The sequence below is a fragment of the Sinocyclocheilus anshuiensis genome, unplaced genomic scaffold, assembly GCF_001515605.1.
Source record: "Sinocyclocheilus anshuiensis isolate Anshui unplaced genomic scaffold, SAMN03320099.WGS_v1.1 scaffold1014, whole genome shotgun sequence".
Classification (NCBI taxonomy): Eukaryota; Metazoa; Chordata; class Actinopteri; order Cypriniformes; family Cyprinidae; genus Sinocyclocheilus; species Sinocyclocheilus anshuiensis.
Window position 1 is genome coordinate 23,685 of NW_015540943.1, and position 23,868 is coordinate 47,552.

The 23,868-nt window shown below is 34.0% G+C and overlaps 2 protein-coding genes across 4 annotated transcripts in view; both read right to left on the reverse strand.

Moving 5' to 3' along the window:
* Positions 1-3,629, reverse strand: part of LOC107689742 (uncharacterized) — a 7,283-nt gene extending 3,654 nt beyond the window's left edge. The window contains exons 1-7 of one of the 2 annotated variants that reach the window (XM_016487874.1): positions 3,437-3,629; positions 2,704-2,881; positions 1,298-1,341; positions 1,009-1,138; positions 714-864; positions 468-588; positions 232-331 (exon numbers count right to left, since the gene is read on the reverse strand). In XM_016487874.1, the coding sequence (XP_016343360.1) occupies positions 232-331; positions 468-588; positions 714-864; positions 1,009-1,138; positions 1,298-1,307 (512 nt within the window). In that variant the 5' untranslated portion in view covers positions 1,308-1,341; positions 2,704-2,881; positions 3,437-3,629. The remainder of the gene's footprint in view (positions 1-231; positions 332-467; positions 589-713; positions 865-1,008; positions 1,139-1,297; positions 1,342-2,703; positions 2,882-3,436) is intronic. The other variant, XM_016487873.1, reaches the window with a different exon arrangement.
* Positions 3,630-4,201: 572 nt separating this feature from the next.
* On the reverse strand, positions 4,202-12,520 carry LOC107689744 (zinc finger CCCH-type antiviral protein 1). Of its 2 annotated transcripts, XM_016487875.1 has the most exons (10): positions 12,418-12,520; positions 11,367-11,488; positions 11,041-11,224; positions 9,943-10,093; positions 9,605-9,740; positions 8,092-8,203; positions 7,920-8,001; positions 7,481-7,589; positions 5,320-5,425; positions 4,202-5,141 (listed from the first exon to the last, which is right to left on the reverse strand). In XM_016487875.1, the coding sequence occupies exons 1-10, from the start codon at positions 12,449-12,451 to the stop codon at positions 5,086-5,088; spliced, it is 1,092 nt and encodes a 363-aa protein (XP_016343361.1). In that variant the 5' UTR covers positions 12,452-12,520; the 3' UTR covers positions 4,202-5,085. The 2 variants fall into 2 exon arrangements, with proteins under 2 accessions (XP_016343361.1, XP_016343362.1); XM_016487876.1 differs by lacking the exon at positions 7,481-7,589.
* Positions 12,521-23,868: the final 11,348 nt, after the last annotated feature.

Genomic DNA, 23,868 nt, shown 5'->3' on the forward strand with positions numbered 1-23,868 from the left:
ACACACACACACAAATGTGTAAAACTATTTGTAGGTTGACTTCCTGAAGAGTGTAAACAATGTTACGATATAAGACTTTGCAAACCCATTCTAACATAAATGATAGTTTTCAATGCAATGATTTACATAAGAATGTATTTTCAGTAATGTACACAGTAGTTCATTATACGGTTTCATGAGCAAAGCCAAACGAGAGGCAATAAGTCACAGCTAGAACTAATAAAGCGATACCTGTTTTGATTACTGCTGCTGTCTGTTACTACTTCATTGAATTTCGGCCGCCGTCTCACTTTCCTCAACATGTGTGTGGACAGATTGGTTTGAGTCATGGCTACAACATTCCCCAAAAAATAAAAACACATTAAAACAATTTCAAACACAGGCAAGTTAGCGGCTTTTCATTTCAAGAGAAATACACTCAAATATTGTGTCGTAGCCATGAAGGTCAACCTCATTTGTCTACTTACCAGTGAAGTCCACCACGTAAGTCATGCTTCCTACAGTAAACTGAACTGAGCCCCTTGGGTTACTGTTGTACTGCTGCTCTATAAAATCGCTTCTAATCAAGGATGACTTCCCACCCGATCCCTACAGAAATTAGAGAGAAAGCAAAATAAAGGCTATAAATGTGTGTTATATTTAGTGTATGTTGGTTTAAATTGCAGCTGCGTTGTTCCAAATAAATATTTGGAGAGATTTCTAGTACCACTTACCTGAGATCCATATTCGCACCAGCGATGGTTATCTTTGTAGTACCAGCCCATTACTTCTTTCTGGTTTTGGGACAGCAGCGTATTACGCCGTATACTGAAGTTAACAAGAGGTCCGTCGACTGTCATTTCATCAAAGTCAATATAGGCAGGCCTGTGCAGTGAATGGAAAAGGCATAATTTAATATTTAATAATCTATTCATAATTTTCCTGGTAGTGTGTGATGATGATAATAATAACACTTGATACTCAATATCAAAACACTGATAAGATAACATCTGTAATGAACCAACTCACCCCATGTTGAGGTTGATGGTGATCCCATTTGCCCCTGGCTGACAGTAATGGGCCTCAATGACAAAATCATTAAAGATCGAAACCCACTGCTGTCCATTAAACAGCTGCCACTCGAAGTGATTACCTGAGGCTTTAAATGAATGGATGAATGACTGACTGAATGAATGAATGCAATGAAAAATGAGCAATCAGTCAATCACTCAGCATGGAAACAACTTTGGGAATGTTCTTTTCTCCTACTAAAGAAACCGAAACCAACATAAAATGATAAATAAGCCAAAAGACGTACCTGTTGCCATGTTGTTTGCTGTTATCTCTCTCTGAAGTGTTTCCCTGAGGTGAGATTTTAATATAAACATTGAAACTTGTATTGTTATATTATATAAATACTACTCTTAACGTCTCAGCAAAACAGTGTTGGGGTAAGTTACTTTTAAAAGTAATGCATTACAATATTGCGTTACTCCATAAAACAGTATAGCAGTGACAGGAAGCGAAGTAGGAGAGAGAGAGAGGGGGGTGGGATCGGGAAAGGTCCACGAGCCAGGACTCGAACTCGGGACACCCGGAGCACGACAGCACTATATGTCGGCATACTGCCCACTAGGCTATTGGCACCAACAGTTACTAGTTAATTTTTAATGGAAAGTAATGCATTGTTACTTTTGTGCTACTTTTTGTCACCTGGGCTGGGCTTGCTTATACAGTCAAATCAAAATTTATCCAGACACTTCCAACATTTCACACATTATAACAGTTTATTCGCTATAGTTTAGAAAATGGTAATAAAATAGGACAAGAACTAAAAACTATAACTATATAGTTAAACTGTGTTGGAACAAATTCATCTGGATAATGTCAGATAACACTTGAGCAAAACATGGTCAGGTCAAAGTGTCTGAATAATTTTTGGTCCCATATTTTTTATCAGTTTTACTTGTAGTCCACTGTATGAAGACTTTGGATATAATATATCACAGTTAACTTTATTTTGCTATCCGCACTTACATAAATTAACTATAGTGTCCTGCACCCACTAGTAAAAAAATATCAAAAATAGTATCATGGTGTCTGAATAATTTTTGATTTGACTGTATATTTTTTAATAACAAGAAACCCATATTTTCGTCAACGCTAAAGGCCCTTTCACACCAAAAGTGAAATGAATAAACCTCAGGAAGTGCCTTTGCACCTCACTCCCAATTTCTCTCAACACTGGGACAGGAGGGGTGTCAGTGAATAAATGGATGGGAAAACAACGTAACTTGCGTTACTTATTTGAAAAGGTAACTCAAGTTCAAGTTCAGTTTTATTTCTAGAGCACATTTAAGCACGAAAAAAGGCCGACCAAAGTGCTGCACAACATACAATAGTATATAACAAGGAGAAGATCAGTAAACAAATAGAAACAATTCAAAATCCATACAACAGCAAAAGCAGATTAAAACAATTCAAAGATTGTGTTTTCTAAAAAAACTCAGATATTTTGTCGTAAATTTAAAAGCAGTGCATTACTTTACAAGTTACTTGAAAAAAAGTAATCTGATTACATAACTCGCGTTCATTTTCATGCGTTACCCCTAACACTGCAGCAAAGTAGGCTATGTGAAAAATGACATACTGGATCAAACTGAATCAATCTACAGTCACACGGTTCAAAAAGGTCAATTACTGTAGAATAATTGTGTCACCTACCTAAAGCATAAGAGCTGTCATCACATTTAGGGTCATAACTTGAAAAAATGAAGAGGACGTTGAAGATCTGGATGAAGATGTTTATTACAGCATAGCAGAATCTGGGTCGGGGCAGACTATATAGTTTCTTACACTTCTTTCATAGCTCCTCTTGCTTAAATTCATCTTCACACTTCTTCTACACAAAGAGACATCAATCCTTTGCATGACATGTCAATTGAACTTTGCCGTTCTCTGAAGCGTTTCCTGTTTCCAGTTTGACTAAAGTTGATTTTTGTAAGATTTTAAACGTTATATCACAAAACGTGTTTAAGTATTAGCTAGTAAACTGCATTGTTCCACCTCAAGATACAATAATACAATTTAATAAAATATGTTGGGAAAATCAGAAAGTAACGCGGAGTTGACTGTAACGGGGTTGGGTTGACTTATTTACACGAACGTGAAAGAAACCATTAAGTAACATCCATTAACCATTTTCAAAGGGATAATTAATTAACAATGAAAATATAATAGCCTACATGATTGCCGCTAAATCTAAGGGCTCAACTTTTCAAATAAAACGTCACTTAAAATCGAAATATGTAAACAGAGAGAGTAAGAAAGTAAATTGCAGCAAATCGTACCCGTTTTGTAGAATGAACCAACATTTTAGCTGTTACTGGACGCTTGAGTTGTTAACTAAGGTCGTGAAATTATTAATGTAAAATACATGAATGATTAGTCTACTTACCGAATATAGTTCCTAGACACTGGAATACATCGATAGCATAGCCTATTAAAACCCTAAAAAAATGAATTTGTCAAATAAACGTATCGTCGAATTGTCTGCTAGGACCGGATTTAAAGTGCTCCAGAGTCCACAGCTGCACTGCTGACCCAGTTTCGGTTTCTTTTCAGCCTCTTTGACTCGTGATTTCCAAAGCGAGCTTCAGTACGAATGATCAATGTGAACAAACTGGATGTTTTGTGCGTTGTGGCTGGCGGCAATAAAAATATAAAATCAGTGCCTAAAGCAGTTTTATAAGATGCGCTTGTGTTAAATTCCTTTTTTATTTTACTCTCGTGTGTATTGTGTTGTGACGTCATCTCCAGCAAACCCAATAATGTTTTTAGTAGCTATACTTGTTTACCAGAAACAAAGCAGTGAAGAACATGCTTGAAATATGAGATATTTCGGAGGAAAAAAAAAAACAAAAACAAAGAAAATCAAGGGTAATACGTGTAAATGGAATGTTTCCAATCAAGTTGTAATTATTTACCTGTGTATATAATATACATAAAATACTCAAATTTAGCCAAGACAAATGAGTCTGCGGTTTTATTTTAAACATTTTTGAAACCAAATGCTGTTAAGACACAATACATAAGTTGATATGTGATAGAAATTATCATGAGATTGGAATTCATTAAAATACTCTATAGAAACATGCTATTTGGTCAAATAAATAGTAATCTTAGATATTGTATGTGTATTAGTTAAATAAGGCCACATTTATCATTTTATCATTTTATTTTCATCAATTATTGCATATAAAGGCATCCATATGACACTACAGACACTTTGCATAGCATGTTGTTACCCAAGTAAACAGTTCAGTTTGTAATTAAAACCCCCAGTAAAAACAGGTTCACCCAAATGATTGTTCATAATGTCATAATTAATCATTTGATGCAACATTGATTCATTGTACATTTTGCATATTGTAATGTAAAAATATGCTGCATCGTGCATCGGATGATATTGTAGATTGTATTGCACATTGCTCAATATTTACACAGTGCGTGTATCCTTGATTTTTTAAAATCCTTTGAGCACGTCTGTGAGTATGTAAATGCTAAAGATGGAAAATGAAACTGATCAGCTGGAAAAAGTTTCACAAGCAGTGGGTAAACATTGGTTCTCAGGCAGTTACCAACATGCACTTAGAGTAAATACTAGCAAAATGACGCAGTATAATGCCTGTATTGTTCAGGCACATTGGTTAGTAAGAGTAATTATAGAATAACCAAAAATGATAGCAGTTTAAAGTATGGAATTCTTTAAGATAAACAGAAAGCAAAAAATAGGTTGCTTTAGGCACGTTTCATATTTGTCTTCAAGTTGATGGGAAGCAGCATTTAAAATAATTCATATAAACTTAACATCGGTCAAAATACCTGAATAAAGACTTCGAATTTCTATTTTCCACAGGCAGTTTACCAAATAATACACTAATTCCGGATAAAACATTCAAAATCACAATCACTAACATTCATATCAGCCAAAATCACTAAATAACGTTGTGTTTACTTCCACCCCAGATTCGACTCTTATTTGCTTGTTTGGATCTTGAGTATCAGCCAACATCTTCTGCAAGACCTTGAGCGCCCTTTTTACTTTTACACACGCCTGACCTTGCGTTCGGCCTTTGTTTTCTGGTTAACTTGACTCATCTCTGAATGAAAAGAAAGAGAGAAAACAGCATCGTTTATCATATTCAAATCATTACTTTCATCATGCATTTTAAAGTTTGACTCAAGAAAAACCCAAAGATCATGTGGCACCTTATATGACAAGACAAAAGGAGACATTCGATAAGTTTTGCAATCCTTCAAATGTTTTTGCTGACATACTTGCAAAATCCAGAGTGTAACTGTCACTGCTCACAGTAAAATTCATGGTCGTTTGGTTTTGTTGGTAACACCTCTCAATGTCAGCACTTGAGACTGAACAACCACCCTGTTGAAAAACAATATCAAGATCAGTGATTTTAATCTCTCTGTGGCCATAAATACAGTAGTCAGTGTAATGAATTAAGGGATAATATACATTCAGTCCATAATTATTGCAAACTAAACCCTTACAGGTTGATCAGGACTGGTATTGTATTGCCCTGAAGGGTTTTATATTGCAGTAATTACTGGTTGAATGTACACTATATCCCGCGTGTTACACGGCTATCAAATATTACATGGTCATGAAAAATTTGAGTTAAAATTTCTGTATATATACCATTTTTTATATAATATTTGTATTTTGTTACAATTATTTTTATTGTAGATTATCTTAAACAACTCAAAATTCAACTCAAAATAAATTGTTGCTCCCTCGTTTCAAAAGACAGCGTCACTCATTAAAACATCAAAAACAGTCTGCCTAGCAACAACATAAGCATTAACAATACAATATTATTAACAATATTATAATATTACTTTATATAATATTTTTATTATGTATTATCGTTAATCTGCAAGCCAAATTACTACAATTAGCTAAATATATACTTATTCCTTGTTTAATTGTTTTAACTGTTCAGCTGAAAGAAGCATGTAAAACCAGCCGAAACGGGTTTGCTGGTCTTAGCTGGTCTCCCATTCAGGTCAGGCTGGTCTGTTGGCTGGTTTTGGGTACTTTTCAACTGGGAGCTAAACACCAGATTGGTCCCAGTGTTATTGTAGTATCACTGAGATACTATTATATTAACATTTATAATGAATAAATATTATCTTTATTAATATTTAAATTAGTTTCTATTTTTCTATTTTTTATTTCTATTTTAAAATTTTAGTAATTTTGTTGTGTTTTTATGTTTTTTTTTAATGTCATGTTAATGTATTTGGTCTTGGCGGAATAGATCCGCTACGCTGCTGCTGCTGCTGTTGGTTATTGCTGTATTTGTAGATTATTGCTGCTGCTGCTGCAAGCAAGTACAGGAACTTGCTACAGCCAATACATAAGCCGATATGGTGCTGTGAGTATTTAAGACATACTGCTGCTGCACAAATAGCATATAAAATAACTGTAGCAGATCTATACAGGTGGAGCTGGGGAAGGTGGAGGGTTACAGAGGAACTCTGAAAGCGCGCTACAAATTCTCAAACGAATGCTAATCAGTCATTTAAATGTAAAGCAGCAAGCTCATTGGCTGCGTATGCAACATGAACCAATCAGCTTGTAGTCTCGGCCTCAGACGTCATGCCCACGGAACGTTGGCTAAACGTCTGATGCATATGGCACACAAAAGTGGAAACACTTCAGGAGTTTCGAAGTCGTTATCGGATTGGTTGAATTATACATGATTTCCGGGAGACGTGTGTGTCACGTTCTATAACGTTCCGCCTGGAAACAAAGATGCCGTCATGCCAAACCCCCTCACGAAAGACGAAAGCCATCGTGTTTACAACTGTGACGACGAGTGCTTATCAGGATCAACTAAACGCTGGATTTTGCGTTGCTGTCTATGCAGGGTCAGACAGCTCTCAGATTCCATCAAAAATATCTTAATTTGTGTTCCGAAGATGAACGAAGGTCTTACGGGTTTGAAACGACATGAGGGTGAGTAATTAATGAAAATTTGTATTTTTAATTTTTGGGTGAACTATCCCTTTAAACTGTAATCCTGCTTGGTCCAGCTGGGAGACCATCTTAAACCAGCTTCGCAAAAAAATAAAAAAATACTGCTGAATCCTTTTGAGGATAATTTTACTACTGTCACTAAACAAATTATTTACTTCTAATGTACTGTTTTAAAAAGACAGCCACCAGAGGTGATATAAGAGTCACTAAAGTAGCACCGGTATGTTGCTATCAACAATGATCAAATATATTGTACAGTTTGACAGTCATTATATACAATAAGATTAAAATCAACTACTCAAGAGAGCTGTTTAATTAATTGAAATTAATTGTTGAAATTCATTGATACACATAATAATATACATTCAAAGTCCTCATTAGCATGTCCAAAAAAGCATTGTGCATTTGTTAAAAAAAAGAAAAGAAAAAATGTTTTACCGTGTTATTGAAGGTGTACCACTGATTTTTCCCTTTAAACTGCCACTCTGGAGTTTTATTTGTTGAAGGGCTGAACATGTTTTTTAATTGGGAGGTTATTCCACGTAATCTGTTCAGTGACCACAATATGCTGTTAGTAGTGTTGGTTATGTGTACTTCTTTTAAACAATAATGCAAATATTTTATTTATTTATTTATTTTCTAAATGTGACATTCACAACTAATTTTGCTTCTGTAATGTGTCATTTTTGAATGAAACAATATTCAATGAAAAAAAAAAAACTAAGAAGGAGACCTAAGTCTGCTTATTTATATAGAATTGACTAAATGGTGAAAAGTGGGCATTATGAATATCACTTTTTATTAACCTAAATTAGATTTGATTTTCATGAGGCAAAGAGGCAAACAAGAATCAGTTCAGTAAACTCTTCATATTTACCCTCCATTTGGAGATGGTTCATATTTAGGGCGGCGTCTAACCCGCCTCTTACGGCCTGTAGGTAAATTTCTCTGAAGCATTTCTGGAAACACAAACAAGTTTATGAATGTGACCTTTCCTGTTTTTGTAAAGGTATTTAAAGTAAACAGATGTGGGAGAATACAAAACAAACCTTTAAAGCTAATCTCATACTGGGTCGAGTCGACGGTGAACTTGACTGAGCCACGGCGGTTGTTTTGATACTTCTTCTCCAGTTTTGAGCTCTGAATTGGACTGGCTTTGCCCTATAGACACACGTAGAATTAATAGATAGTCATTCAATATAATCTTGTTCTTGTTTGTAATCAACAGTGTTGGGGGGTAACACATTACAAGTAACGCAAGTTACGTAATCAGATTACTTTTTTCAAGTAACTAGTAAAGTAACGCATTACTTTTTAATTTACAAGAGAATATCGGAGTTACTTTTTCAAATAAGTAACGCAAGTTTTTTTTTTTTGTATTGTTTGACAGCTCTCCTGTCCCCATGTTGAGAGAAATCAAATGTTCCTGTAGTTCTAAAATAAATATGAATATGCATTAATTCATCTCACAAAAACAGATTCAATATTCCTCAAAATGAATAAAAATAATGCAACTCAGAATATGACACAAACCTGCAATAATGAAATGTTAAACAACACAAATATCCTTTATGTATTTAATCCCATTCTATTAACCAATGTCTTTGCTTCTGACCTTCGATGATCCAGTTTAACCATAATAATAAGCAAAAATTACTCTAGACGAACATTTGTGTTTTGGTGTGAAAAAGGCTTTTATATTTGCCAAAAAAAATAACTTTTTTATTTTAAAAACAAACAAACAAGCCCTGTCCAAATTTAAAAAGTAACGCAAAAGTAACGTAACGCATTACTTTCCATAAAAAGTAACTAAGTAACGTAATTAGTTACTTTTTTATGGAGTAACGCACTATTGTAATGCATTACTTTTAAAAGTAACTTTCCCCAACACTGGTAATCAAATGCATTTATGCAAAATACTACTTTTATATTCATATAATCTTAAACAGTAAGATACAGATGTGATAAAAGCAGCCCATCATGTTTTTTTTCAGCTACAGATTCTTCTTTTATGTAAAAACAGTTTCAACTTTCATGTAATATGAAACTTTATCATTTCTTATAATGCCTTTTATTTACAGATTTTATTGTCTTTCTTGTCCTAAACTCAACTGAATATACCCAATATAAATGATCCATTATAAAAATCCATCATATTCCAGATCCATCATAAAAATATTCATGATCACATTTTAAAACTATAATCTTAACAAATAGTGAAAAATATGGAAATACATTATATATTATATTCTTATTTATTTCATTCCTATGTATTACTTAGTATTAGTGCACAGAGCATTTTAATGTGGACATTTCAAAACCAAATGATGCCAAAAATTTGATGTACTTCTATACATAAACTGATAGCTAACATTTAGTCTTAGCAAGATAAAGCAGTCTTGTCATTTCCACCACACTTTTGTTTTTGAAAAACGATGGTTCAGACAAAATGAGGAAAATGTCTCCTGTGAAATCATGTATATCCCACTAGAATATTATTAGTGGACAAATTAAGACGAGACTGTCCAGTCCACAGGTCATATGCATTCATGTAAAACTCACCTTCTCTCCATACTGATACCAGCAGTGGTCACCTCTGTAATACCACAGCCATTCTGTATCGTTTGCGCTCATACGCCGCACTTTAATATTTGTTTTCTGAAGAACTCTCATTTTAGTGAAATCAATAGAAATAACCCTATAATGCAAATGAGAAAGATATATAGCAGTTTAAATATATGGCTGCAATAGTTAAACTACAAGCACAGAAAAACGGGATGTGTTTTATGGTATGTTACAGTGTACAGGAATGAAATGTGGGAAAATAATGAGAGAATTTGAATTTGGGGTGACTAATTTATAATCTGGTACACTCAAGTAAATAATAAAATTGCACATACCCAGCTTGGGTGTTATAGATCTTGATTCCTTTGATGTTGGGGAGTGAATATTGGGCTTCTAGAATGTGATCATTGGAAATGTTCTTCCAGCCCTTTCCAATATTCAACTGCCATTTGTAGGGCCCATCAAATTCTTCATCAGTCTCTATTTCTGATTAAAAAAGTATAAAATGATTAGTGAGGCAGACTAACTGATTAAACAATCAAACATACAATGTGCAATGCAATGCAATGCAAGGGTGTAAAATATGAGTGATTGTACTTAATTACTAATACAGTCCTCAAATATGATTGGCCGTGCTGTATATGTAATATTCATTTGAGTGTTGCTATTGTTAACTTGAACTATTAAAAAAGTATTTATTATCTTTATTGTTGAAAAATTAAAAAAAACTGACAATTAATGACAATGACAATTAGAAATGTTGCCTTGCCAACTAACTGAAAAATAATTTAAGTACTTACATATCTAAAATTGAAATAAAAAAGAATATAATTTAAATAAATATTGAAGAAATACCTGACAAAAGCGCATAACCAAATTACTAAAACTTAAACTGAAAACTAAAAATATGAAAATAAATGCCAATTCAAAAAATTACTATAATGAAATAGATTTTTGGTCTTTGATCTAAAAATGACATATTATATTATGTTATATTATATTATATATTCTATTCTATTCTATTATATACAACAGTTCATTTCAGCAATAGTTCAGTCTTGGAACAAGAGTCATTCCAAGAGTGCTAAAATAACCTGGACACATGCCCAGTCAATCACATCATCATATTATATTATATTATATTCGCCATTTAAAGATTTCAGAAAACAGGTTTCAGGATAACATGGAGTGTGTCCTTAGGACCAGTGTGTTGTAAAGCTAAGAAAAAAAAAAAAGCTTTTAAATACTTAAATGAATTACATGTGGGTGTAATTACTAGATATATCAATTATATTACATATGGATATGTTTTTACTTTAGTTTAAGTATGTTTTGTGTAAGATACTTTTTATTGTGTATTGTTGATACAGTACATTTTTAACCGCTGTATATAAAACTGATCAGTATGCTTTTACACCCCTATACACGCATACCTGCAGATGAGGGTATGCTTCTTCTTCCGCCTTGTCTTGACGATGAACTCTGAACGTTGTGGTTGAGACGACACCCGGCACCAAACTTGCACGAATCCTTCAGGAAGTCATTGCATATGTGCTCATTCCTACATTTGTCTCCATAACGGCAGTGACCACGATTGTAATTCATACAGACATTCCGCTTGAACACAAAGCATCATAATTGATTCAGATTTATTCATCTATGAAGCTGCAGCTGCATTCGCATTCAATACTATGGTTCTTACTAATCATCTCTTTTTACTAGTTTACTGCTTTCCTTTTAAATGTCTTAAGAGATGTACCTTGCTAGATGTTTGTGCGTCTTCTTCACTTTCAGAGCCAGAATCTCTGTCTGCCTCAGAATCTGTGTCACTGTCATTGTATTCTGCGCAGCTTTCACTAGACTGTTCGTTGCTGCCTTCATCTAGGAAGAAAAAAGTCCTCTTTATTATTATAAGAACACTTTTAATCAATATACAATTTAGAGAAAATGAATTTAGAGGGCTTGACAATAATATTATTTAAAAAAAAAATCAATAGTTATTTACTGGACAGCTCACATCCCTGGTCTCCCCACTTGACACTCAACAGTGTTACTGAGAATGTGACATTGCTTAAATATGTATGGACTTTTTAAATATTATAGCCTATATTAGTTCAAGTCGACTATTATGTCGTATTTGTGTGCATAATACACTCTCAGAAATAAAGGTACAACAGCTGTCACTGGGGCGGTACCTTTTCAAAAGGTACACTTTTGTCACTATTAGGTTCTAATATGTACACTTTAAGTACCAATATGTACCTTTGAGGTACCAAAATGGACCCTTTAGGTACAAATATGTACCTTTTGAAAAGGTACCGCCCCAGTGACAGCTGTTGTACCTTTATTTCTGAGAGTGTAGCAGTAGCCAGTTGCAACAAAGCCCTTAAGTTAGTAAAACCCTCAAATAATACCTATACAGTTTTAACTAAGGGTGGAGTAACTTGACTGATCAACTTTAAAAATGTTTGTTACAAGTGGGCGTTGGTTCCCATTATGTTTTTACAGTACAGACTTTGACTTTCCAAAAGTAAATATAGGCCTACCCCTGAGAAATTTCCACTAGAGTAAAACGTTTGACAAGCGGCCTCTACTAGTTTTAGAAAAATAATATTTCGAAATGAGAATGACACAAAAATGAGAAAGTGTTAACCGAAACCCCAGAAAAGCTATAGGATCACCGCAATACTTGAGACTGAAAGACTGCTGAAAAGACTACCTTCTCGTGGCTAAGTAGGCATATAGACAGCTTACATTATGTGTTTTATTTTGTTTAGTTGATATCGGAAAATAGCCTGTATGAAACTCACCCGAATCCTCTTGATAGTTCGAAGCCATATTCATAAGTGAAACACGACCTATATTCTTTCGGTTTCATTTTCTCGTAAACATAACTGCATATGCTCGTGTGTGCAGGCGATGTAGCTACGTTTTTTTTTTTTTTTTGGACGAATTAGTATATTATTCATAAGGCATTTAGTCCACAATAATTTTAACTAAAAAAACAAAACAAAACTCCGTAATACAGTAGTATAAATAATTAATTTATTTCAAGTAGCCTAGTCATTTAAGCACTGGCGCCATCAGTGGGCAGAACCCGTAAATTGTATTTATTTATTTTATTTAGTCATTTAGCAGACGCTTTTATCCAAAGCGACTTACAAATGAGGACAATAAAAGCAGTCAAAACTAACAAAAGAACAACAATATATAAGTGCAATTGACAAGTCTCGGTTAGCCTAACGCAGTACACGTAGCAAGGTGTATATATATATGTATATATATACGCACACATACATATATATATATATATACATACACATATACACCCATACATACACACATACACACACACACATACATACATACATACAAACAAACACACACATACATATATATATATATATATATATATATATATACATAACATACATACACACACACACACACACAAAGAAAAACAAGTAGATAGAATAGATAAAATAGAAAGCTAGTGTTTGTTAGTTTTTTTAAAATAAGTTAGGTGGACATAAATGCAAGCGCATTTCTAAACTTGGTCATTATAGTCTACTTTTTTTTTTTTTTTGGTCTCACAAGCAAATATCTGAAATAAATTGGAATGTAAGGGATACATTTATGTCATTTTTTTTTAAAATGTTTAATAACATTCTCAAAGCATATAGGCCTACTGTACGTTTATGTTGTAATGACAGTTTAATTGGAAGTATCACAGAGCAGTTTTTTTTTTTTTTTTTTAAATTAAAGGTCTATGAGAGGCGGTGATGGGTATTAGCCTACTTATAAATTGTAGTCTGTTACTGATTCAAAATTACATGACAAATCTTACTAGTTACATTAAACATTTTAATTAATATAATCGGACTACATTTTGATTGCTTATGTCCACCTAACTTATTTATCACATTGATACACATATATTCCATTCGTTGTTGTTAACAACATGAAGTGCATTAGCCTACATCAAGGTTTCCCAAACTGGGTTCCTGAAGGAACTGCAGGGGTTTCATAAGTTTAATGAAAAGCTAATAAATAATTAAATCATATAATCATAAAAATGTAAAAGTATGTAAATCATTTTACAAAATAACAACAATCAAAATAAAACACTTAGGCCTATTAAAAAAATAAAAATAAAAAACGTAAACTGCGAGACTGGGTTGGAACATGCCAATGTATTACTTAGCCTAATTGTAAACATATTAGCCTACCTTAACATTTCGAGCTACTTCAAGTAAATATATTAGGTGAAAGTTAAAAAAATGTTCGGGAATCCCTGCAAGCTATAGCCTACATGTAGCTTACATAAGAAATAATGTGAATTTGTACATTTTAATGTGTTATAAAGACAAGCCTTAAGACACATGGTTAAATAACCTATCGAGTGATATTTCAAATAATAAAAAATGTGTTCATACTTGATGCAATGTTAAAAATTCAAATGATTTTTGTAAATCATAATCCTTGATCAGACTGACAGAACAGCTGATTCGGTGGTTCCCTAGCAACATAAAAAAAACCCCGCTGCACACTGCTCTTTTATAAATTAAAACAAGTCAACCAAAAAAAAAAAAAAAAATCTGTGCAGTGCGCCTCGTGTTTTCAAACATGAAAACTTGATTCGTCTGATCGGGGCCTAACAGAGACTGGTCGATTACGTGAATTAAGTTACTTCTGTTTAATTTTTAATTTTTACTTCTAATGTCTGTTAAACGAGTTTAAATATAGGCAATATGTAGGCCTATGACCTACGTATTAAAAACAATATAAAATATGCTATGCTGTAAATGATATCAAGTAAAATCGCAAACCAGTGGTTGTAGCCTATTTTTACAAAAGTTTAGAGGATTTAAGTTAATCTGTAAACATTAGCCTAATTCATGTAGCCTACGCATGAAGTAAAAAATAAGATAGTAGGCTATTATAGTAAAAATGAATCATCCCATTATGCTGGATTAGCTAAATAAACAACCCATCTGGTAAAAATTAGGCCTACCCAAAATGTGTTCTGTGCTATATTTACCCAGGGTTAAAAAATAACTGAAATTGGGTAGTTTTTGATCCAGTAGGCCTACAGGTGCATCTCAATAAATTAGAATGTCATGGAAAAGTTCATTTATTTCAGTAATTCAACTCAAATTGTGAAACTCGTGTATTTTTGTTTTTTTAGAATTTTGTGGAGCATAATTTCTGAGATGCATAGTTTAGCCTAGCTTTGGCGTATCTTGTTTGGAAAATAGTTTCATTAGCGGAGCAAATTTAGACAAAGTAACTGGGAAAATGTTTAATAATTAATCATTATTACACCATCATGGGAATGTAAATAATAACAACATTACTCCACGTACTTCTTCAACCGACCACTAGATGACAGCAGTAGTAACAGTAAAACTCCCATGCAGTCGTTCATCGTGCCTTCAGCTTTCAAGTGCCACAACTCCTCCTCATTCAAATAAAAGACATACATTTGAAATTCAAACCATGTTGCTTGTCTCACATCTCATTGATTTTACTGGAAGATGCTTTGAATCGAACTGGTGGTGATTGTGGAAAGGAGGCGTGGACTTACCTGACAGGAACAGCTGCCTGGAACACGTTTTACACTTTGTTGACATGTTAGCATTTGAAATCCAAGTTTCCATGTGTATAATGTAAATCTAATGTAATGTAATGTAAAATCTGTGTTCAGAAGCAAAACCAGTTTTCTGTTCTGTTTTCCATCTCAGGACATGCTGTCAGTTTATAAAAGCACTGAACACATATGAAGACAAAATTAAAAGCAATATTTAACCAGTTATGGTAGTGATACATCCATATCACTTTAGGTCCTGAATCGACGTTTAAGTGATTTTCAGTGTCTGGAAAAGAGTGGGATGAGATGATGGTAAGGATCTGCCATGACAAGACATAATTTCACTTGAAACGCCATATTTTATATATAGTGGTATGAAGAAGTATTTGCCCCCTTCAAGGTATTCTCGATGACTGACTGTTTGAAGAACTGAACGTTCAAACAAAACGCAATATTGAACATGAGTACGGTATAATATGAAAATGTTTATTTATTTTTATCACCTATTGTGAAGAAAGAAAAGTCTCCTAATATCTGTTTGCATAACTTAGCTGCAATAACAGCAACTAAACACCTATAAAGTGACGTGAGCCTTGCTCAGAAAGTATGAACTTCTCTTATCTATCATTAGTCTTATATAATAGTAATATATAACTTAAGTAATATAATATATGTGTGGAGGTCAGTAAGATTTTTTTTTTTGAAAGAAAGTAATACTTCTATTCAGCAAAGTCACATTAACTTGATCAAAATTGACAGCAAAGACAGTTATAATGTTAGAAATTAGTGGCTGCTGATAATTCAACAAAATTACATTTTAAAATGGAAAAATTTTCAATTATTTTAGTTATTTTAAATAGTTTTTACTGTATTTTTTGATCAAATAAATGCAGCCTTGATGAGCATAAGAGACTTCTCTCAGAAGTGTAATACAATCTCTAATCCCTTGAACAGTATTATACATATAATTCACCCTGCAAAAGTTTACATTTTGACTCATCTTTTCATAAATTGTTATCTCCCGGCTCTTAGGAATCATCCAGGGGCCTTTTAGAAAACAGAAGATCTGCTGATGGAGTGTAGTCTATTTCTTATTGCTGAATCATGAACACCTTTTCCACAGGGGCAATATGGGTCATTGGTGACCTTTTTTTATTATGCACATCAAATAATTACATAAAAACTAAGCTTTGTGTTTTTTCAGCTTTACCTAGTATGTTTAATATGATATTGTGTTTGACTAACAGCATGCAAAAAGGTGAAAATCTTCACTCCAGTGTATCTGACTTGACCCCATTTGACTTGACACTTGACATTATTTAGACTCAAACATTTAATACACTGGCATCACATGCAAACCACCGTTATCATTGTCAAAGATCATATATGCTTGCAAATTGCAATTGATTTCTGCTCAAACCCATTTTCCGCTCACTCTCACATTCAAGCAGAGATGCATTAGATTAGATCATGCAGACAGAATAGCAAACAAGTATCGTGTTATCATTATTTTTACATCAAAAAACAATCATTTAGAAGTAATATAGGGTGACCAAATTTGAGTTTTCCACAAAGAGACAGTGGCGGGGGGGGGACATTTTCTCATTTTATTTGTTTTATTCAATTATTTTACTGTGTAGAATGAGTAAGTTAGGGCTAAATTATTTAATTAATGTTTTTAAAAATAAGCTCTATTCTCTCTGAATCTCAAAGTATCGTGCGAGTAGACTCTCTTCTCGTTCTGTTCCCGCTTTTTTCAGCAGAGATATGCTAAATAAACAAAATTGATATTCATCGTTTTTTAAAATTTTTTTATTTTTAACCCAAAACTAAAGAATGCAGAAAATGGTATATATGGTATATAAAAAAAAATCAGAGCTCGTGGTCTGCCGGTAGGTGCCCCCCCAGGCAAAAATGTGAAACTCCGCCTATGCCTAGTATTTTCCAATTATAGTACAATTAAATGTAGAATAACCAATTAATAGTTTCCCGCATTTTATATTGTTGTTCGACAGTGTTTTTTTGCTTTCCCCCGAAATGCCTTCAGATGGAAGATGCTCGTTTTATCGCATTTTTCCTACTGATGCAGAGACTCTGGGTTCGTATCATAAGGTAAACTCATATTATGATTATTCCATGTAAACCCCATATTTACCGGCTTTACGTGGTCACGGTGAAAGTGAAACTTTAATGATGCATAGTGCTTAAAGCCACGTTAAAATTAAATGTTTACGGCCAAATTAAGCTGTTAGAAAAGCATATGAGGAATTTCTAGTAGCAAGGATAAAATAACATTTTGTGTACCCACCCTAACGAAGCTGAAATGTGGTACTTTATTCACTAAAATAAGTTTAAACTTACCATCTCCCTGCTACCACTTCCTCAGCATTGATCTGCATTTTCTCTCCTTCACGTATTACTAACGCTTGCTGTGGATAGAAAGAATGGGTAACACTTTATTTTAAGGAGTCCTTGTTACACATGTTACATGTACTTACTATTATAATAACAATGAATTATGCACAATTACATGCAAGTAACTCTAAGCCAAACCCAAATCCTAACACTAACCATATAGAAAGTACATGTAGTTAATTTATATTACTCAGTACTTAAATGTTTAATTACACTGTAAAAAGGATACCTTAAAATAAAGTGTAACCGAAAAATCCTATTGGTTTTTTGTCGAGGGAACCAGTGAGATGCTAACAGCCTATTGGCCTACAAAGTGACGTCATCGTTCCCCCACTCTATAGGCGTGACGAATTGTAGACTCGGAAGTAAACGCCCACTGCTATGATTGGCTAACAGTTGTGTATGTTTGACAGCCTATATCCTTCATAGATGGACGATGCTGTGATTCAGGTTAAAAACGCATAAATACTCTCAGTACATATCAAACGATTGGTAATAACAGACAAAGCAATAGTGACTACATTATAAAAACAGTTTCTTACAGTTGTGTGGTGCGACATTACTGTCGAATCCAATATATTCCACACAGCTTTTAGTTTCAATCTTTCTGAAAATCTTCTGTTGAATTGTGCTTTGTAAACGAATCTGTGGTAAAATGAAGTCAACAAGGACCGAGTTCTTACTGACACGGTCTGGAACTTAAAAATAAATAAAGTTCCACTCTTTCCTAATGTTGGGATCAGAAGGAAGGCAAAAGCAAATATTGTGTATTTCCACAACTTGGCACTGTACAGCATCTTGTTGTCTTCGGAGCATCTTTATCATTTGGTTTCTGCATAGACCTGCATTTGCCTCTCTCATTATTTACCTACTACATGCGTGAATCGGTGGGAGGGGCTAAACAGGCAGTGATGTAGAAGCAGGCGTTGATCTTTTTCTGCAGAGGCTGGGTTTAGCCACACTATTGCTTCATAAAGTGGCACATTCCACAACCTGTCGTTTTGGCAGATTGGCTTCAGTATAAGCTGTTTTTAGACTAAGAGCTTTTTGAGTTCTGAAACTTACAGGATGTTTTTATAGTACAATGATCTCTTATATGTCAAAATATCAAGGGAATTTTGATTTCTCAGTTCATGACCCCTTTAAGACAAGCTTTTTTGGGGTGTTAATGGCACCTACAGGATGTGGGTCAGAGTAAACGTACCGATTCTGGCTGCTAAGCCCCTGTGTGTGGTTTCACAAAATATCACTGAAAAACTGTAGTGCTCACATGGTATGAAAAGCACTTACATTTGATTCAGTATACAAGGCTTTTTGAGTCACATAAAACAAATGAAACCAATAGCATTTAATATATGAATTATATCAATTCAATTAATTGGCTGATCACAAAACCAGTCTAAATGATTTATTTAAAAGTGTAACTGATCCTGTTCTTGAGTTAATTTCACTGACCCAGTGGTCCGGTTGCAGTGGTTTTAGCTCAATGGAGGGGAAGATTATTAAATACTTACACTACAAGAACTTTAAAAAAACAATTTTTAAAGAAATTGCTACTTTTATTTAGCAAGGCTGCATTAAATTAATCAAAAGTGCTTTTTATATTTTTACAAAAAAAATCTATTTCAAATAAATTCTTTTCTTTTGAACATTATATTTATTAAAGAATCCTGAAAAAAAGCTCAACCGTTTTCAGCTTTGATAATAGGGAATATTTATTGAGCATCAAATTAGCATATCAGAATGATTTCTGAAGAATAATGTGCCATGAATGAATGGCAATTTAAAATATATTAAAATACATTTATTTTAAGGTGTAATATTATTTCACAATATTACTGTTTTTACTCTATTTTAGATGAAATAAATGCAGCCTTGGTGAGCATAAGAGACTTCTTTAGAAAACATTAAAAAGTACCAACCCCCAAACCTTTGGGGTGTAAATTTCAGGCTTATAATTATTCCTCATATAAAGCTATCATATGACTTCAGAAGACTTACGCAAGTCAGATTAGCTATTTTTCTTTATTGTACAAAAAAAAAAGTTTTGAGTTTCACTGAATTAACAAATTACACAGGATAGCAAATCTTAATGCATCATGTTGCCTTGATCTTTTACTTTTCTCAACAATTCTTTTTTTAAAGTAGACTAGATCAAAGTAAACAATATTGCTAATGAATGACATAAATCACGCAAATAATGCATAGAATGGATAATGTATTTAAAGTCCATTTATGAGTTGCCCATATAATATTTAAGTGGTAAATAACTAAATGTAAAGTATTTGGCTCCAGGATAAGGCTATGGGACCCCTATGGGACTACTTAATGGATGAAAATAGCTATAAGGCAGGATATCCTAAAGAAGTGCAGATGGAGATGGAGGCGGAGGGATGCCTGAAGGACGGTCACTAGAGTGAGGTAAGCATTGATTGGCATTTAAAGCTCCCCTCCGAACCATCACTTAAGAACTCTATTTAGGTTTCTTTGATGATATAGGTGCATTATGGGTGTGTGGCATTATGTACCTATACCATTCCACATCCATAAACAATGAATTATTCAGTTCAGACTCAAAATCACAGATGCTCAGGATACAAAGTTGAAAGGTTCTGACCCAGTGGTAATGTAATGTAATGTAATATAATTTCTTTAATATTTATAAATAATTTTTTGGTCAGTACACTCATACACTACCATTCAAGAGTTTGGGAACAGTATTTATTATTATAGTTTTTTTATTATTATTAAAACAGTATAAAATATTAGAATGATTTCTGAAGGATCATGTGACACTGAATGACTGCTGAAAATTCAGCTTGCCATCACAAAAAAATAAATCTATGTAAATATGTATATAAATAAATAACAGTTTAAAATATTGTTTAATCCACATTTGCTACGGAAACCAAAAAGTATCCTTTCCAATGACAGCCAGACACCTTTCTAAACATCTTTAAAAATCAGTAGCTGTGATTTCACAGAGGGCATAGGCTTCTATCATACTCAACAGTACTATATTGTATTACACACTGTCAGAGGTTTTGTATTATTGTAGGCAGTGTGCCTTAAGTTATTTTCTCTCTGGCACAACACAGTGGCCTAAAACATGCAACTACCACCTCGACAATATGAAACAAATAGAGTAGAGATAGACAGAGAATGACTGAATGTTAAAAGTGTGTGTGTGTTCAAGAAAGAAGGATGTTGTGCATGCAGCGGCAAAAATATTAGCAATTATGCATGCTGTTTGTGAGACGCCGTGATGGTGCATAAATGCAATCCAGTGTTGTAGGAAATCTTGCTGGGTGAATATGAATGTCTGTGAAAGTCTAACCGGATCTGTCTAATGAGGTCTATAAATATTCCAAAGACAACTTGCCTTAATCTCCCGAATCCCTGTGAACCTCACTCTCACATACAATTTTTCCATCCCTGAGCAGTGTGATCAATGTGATCCCTTGATCTTTCAAACACAAACACACACAGAATGTCACTATCTGGGTCTTTATTCAACTATATGCATTTTGGTTCTGTGGCGTTTTAGAAAATGTATATTTTTTCACAATCTCGCCTGTCTACTAACAATCCTCAAAAGTGCGCATTTATGCAACAAAGGAAAATTGTCATATGTTCGTAATGAAATTGAAATTCTTACCACGGCCAGTGTTGCCAAGTCTGTGGTTTTCCTGCGCAATTGGGTTACTTTTACACTGTTGCTGCGGGTTGTATTTTAGTCTGCGGGTTAAAGTGATTTTTATGGAATGCAATTTTTTGCAATCTTTGGATTTCCAAAGGAGGGGAAAAACATGAATGGGCTAGTTTTAGCAAAGTCACATTAAAGGGATAGTTCACCCAAAAATGAAAATTTGCCTGTGTTTTACTCACCCTCAAGGCATCCTAGGCATGTCTGACATTCCTCTTTCAGATGAACACATTCGGAGTAGTGTTGCTAAAATTAAAACAGGCCGCCAAAAACAACACTAATTCGGAGTTATATTCAAAACTGTAGATACACGAAAAAAGTGTATCCATCCATCATAAAACTACTCCACACGGATCCGTGGTGTTAATAAAGGCCTTTCAAAGTAGTTTTATGATGGATGGATACACTTTTTTCGGATTCAGAAACAGGGGCACCATTCACTGCAATTATACAGATCGGAACAGACAGGACAGTTTCGAATATAACTCCGAATGTGTTCATCTGAAAGAGGAATGTCAGACATGCCTAGGATGCCTTGAGGGTGAGTAAAACAGGCTAATTTTCATTTTTGGGTGAACTATCCTTTTAAGGCAAGTCATTTCACTTTCAGCAGCCATCTTTGAAACGCATCTCGGACAGCTCTTTCACAAGTACAGCTCCTATGTCTTTGAATGAAGAAACATCAAATTCTCCAAAACTATTCACCAAGCTTACAGTTAAGTTTCATATTTGAAATCACCAATGAAATCTGACAACAGCCATCTCATAAACGTTGCTTCTTATGCTGAGATAGCGTTAAAAAAGCTTATTTTTCAGGCTAGACCAGCCAATGTGCATGTGCAGTAAGCATGTTTCTCAGAACGTTGACTATAGCAACCGGAGCTTCTAACGGCAGCTGCAATGACTTTACCAATTAGCCATTGGCTTTTCTATTCAGAAGGCGGGATTATTCCGCCATATTATGTGTTGCACTTTCTCCCATTCGTAAGTAATAGGAGTGCACTGTCTTTGTATATCTAAAGTTTTTGGTTTTGGGCCTGTTTTGATTAGCAACCGGGTGTTTTTTTTTTTTTTTTTTCCGTTTTTTTTTTTTTTGTTTTGAAGACCTGGCAACCCTGACCACAGTACCATTTCCATCACATTTCTTATGTGTTGTGTTTAATAGCATTCTATGATCGAAATTACATTTTGACAATTTTGGGGATAAAATGGACTCATTTGTCTTTGCTAAAGCTAATTTCATAGCTAGCATTTTACTTATGTATCCTAAAAATACACACAATTAAATAATATTTGTACACCCTTTGTATAATGTGACAAAATTACAGCTTGTTTGAAAATTACACAAAATTAAAGTTCCAGCCTGAGAAGACATAACTACTTAAGCTTTGGTGAATTTGTGACAAATTGGTGTGAATTTGAAAAAAACTAACAAACGAACAAACAAATAATAATAAAAAAATGTCCACACTTTAACCTAACCCTCAGTGGGGTGAAAACACATTGTATGAAAATGTGAATTTGGTATGAATTTACCACCAATTCGTCAGTAGAATAAAATAGATATGAATTGCCATAATACTGTGTTGAAAAGTGACCTTGAAAAGTGAAAATGAATCCTGACTTTTCTTTTAGGCTTTACCTTTTAGACAATTCAGTGTGTTAAATGTAACATGTTGGACGTAAATTGGAACTAACTGAAATAAAATAGGTTAAAGTTGAAGTACTTAAAGGGGTCATATGATGCGATTTAAATTTTTCCTTTCTCTTTGGAGTGTTACACAATTACTAAAATTACACAGAAAAAAATAAAGCTAATAGAAATATTAGAAAAAAGCACATTTCAAAAAGCACAAAATGATGGAAACTAAAATGAAAATGAAAAGTGAAAATATAAAAATGAAAGCTAAAATATACATAAATACTACTTGAATAATACTTAAATAACACTCACTTACTAAACCTTTTTACAGTGTTATTTAAGAGACTGAACTGAGAGATATTCAGAGTACCTTCGGACAGGCGTCTGTCTTTCTTTCTCAGTGGCAAGCATTGATTCAGTAGAGAGGGGCAAAGATTGAATTAGTTGATTTACTCCTGCCTGCAGCATTTGCTGATGCTTTTAAGTGGATTGATTCCTGTGAGTGCTGGCCTTGGAAGGTCAGACTCTATTCACGCTTATGCACTCGCTGTTCCCTCTCCAGAACAAAGCCATTCCTATGGCGGGTATATTGGCCTGCGTCCACCACTGCTTAGCTTTCATTGGCTAAGAGCTTGTTGAGCAGGGACTGTGACTTGTTAACTGCCAAATAAGGGTTTTTTCTCTGCGTGGAGAGTCAGAAAGAGAGAGTGAGTGAGCGACACAAAGAAAGAGAGAAAATGAACATGTTTGGGGCTTAAGAAGACAGTGCAGCTCAGTGACTGAATGTGAAATCAATAAAGACGATGAGGTTACTGGCTGTATCTGTTCACCATCAAACTGACGGAGAAGGCACACAAACCTCCTGTTTATAATGAAACATCATTCTGTTGCTCTGACAGGATAGAGTC

Excerpts from the sequence above, each read along its gene's own strand:
- LOC107689744 (XM_016487875.1), bottom strand. The coding sequence starts at position 12,451 with ATGAATATGGCTTCGAACTATCAAGAGGATTCGG. Across the intron at positions 10,094-11,040 it reads AAGCATACCCTCATCTGCAG|AAATAGAGACTGATGAAGAA; the intron begins GTATGCGTGTAT and ends TTTTTTAATCAG. Across the intron at positions 7,590-7,919 it reads GAACCATCTCCAAATGGAGG|ATTACGTGGAATAACCTCCC; the intron begins GTAAATATGAAG and ends GTCACTGAACAG.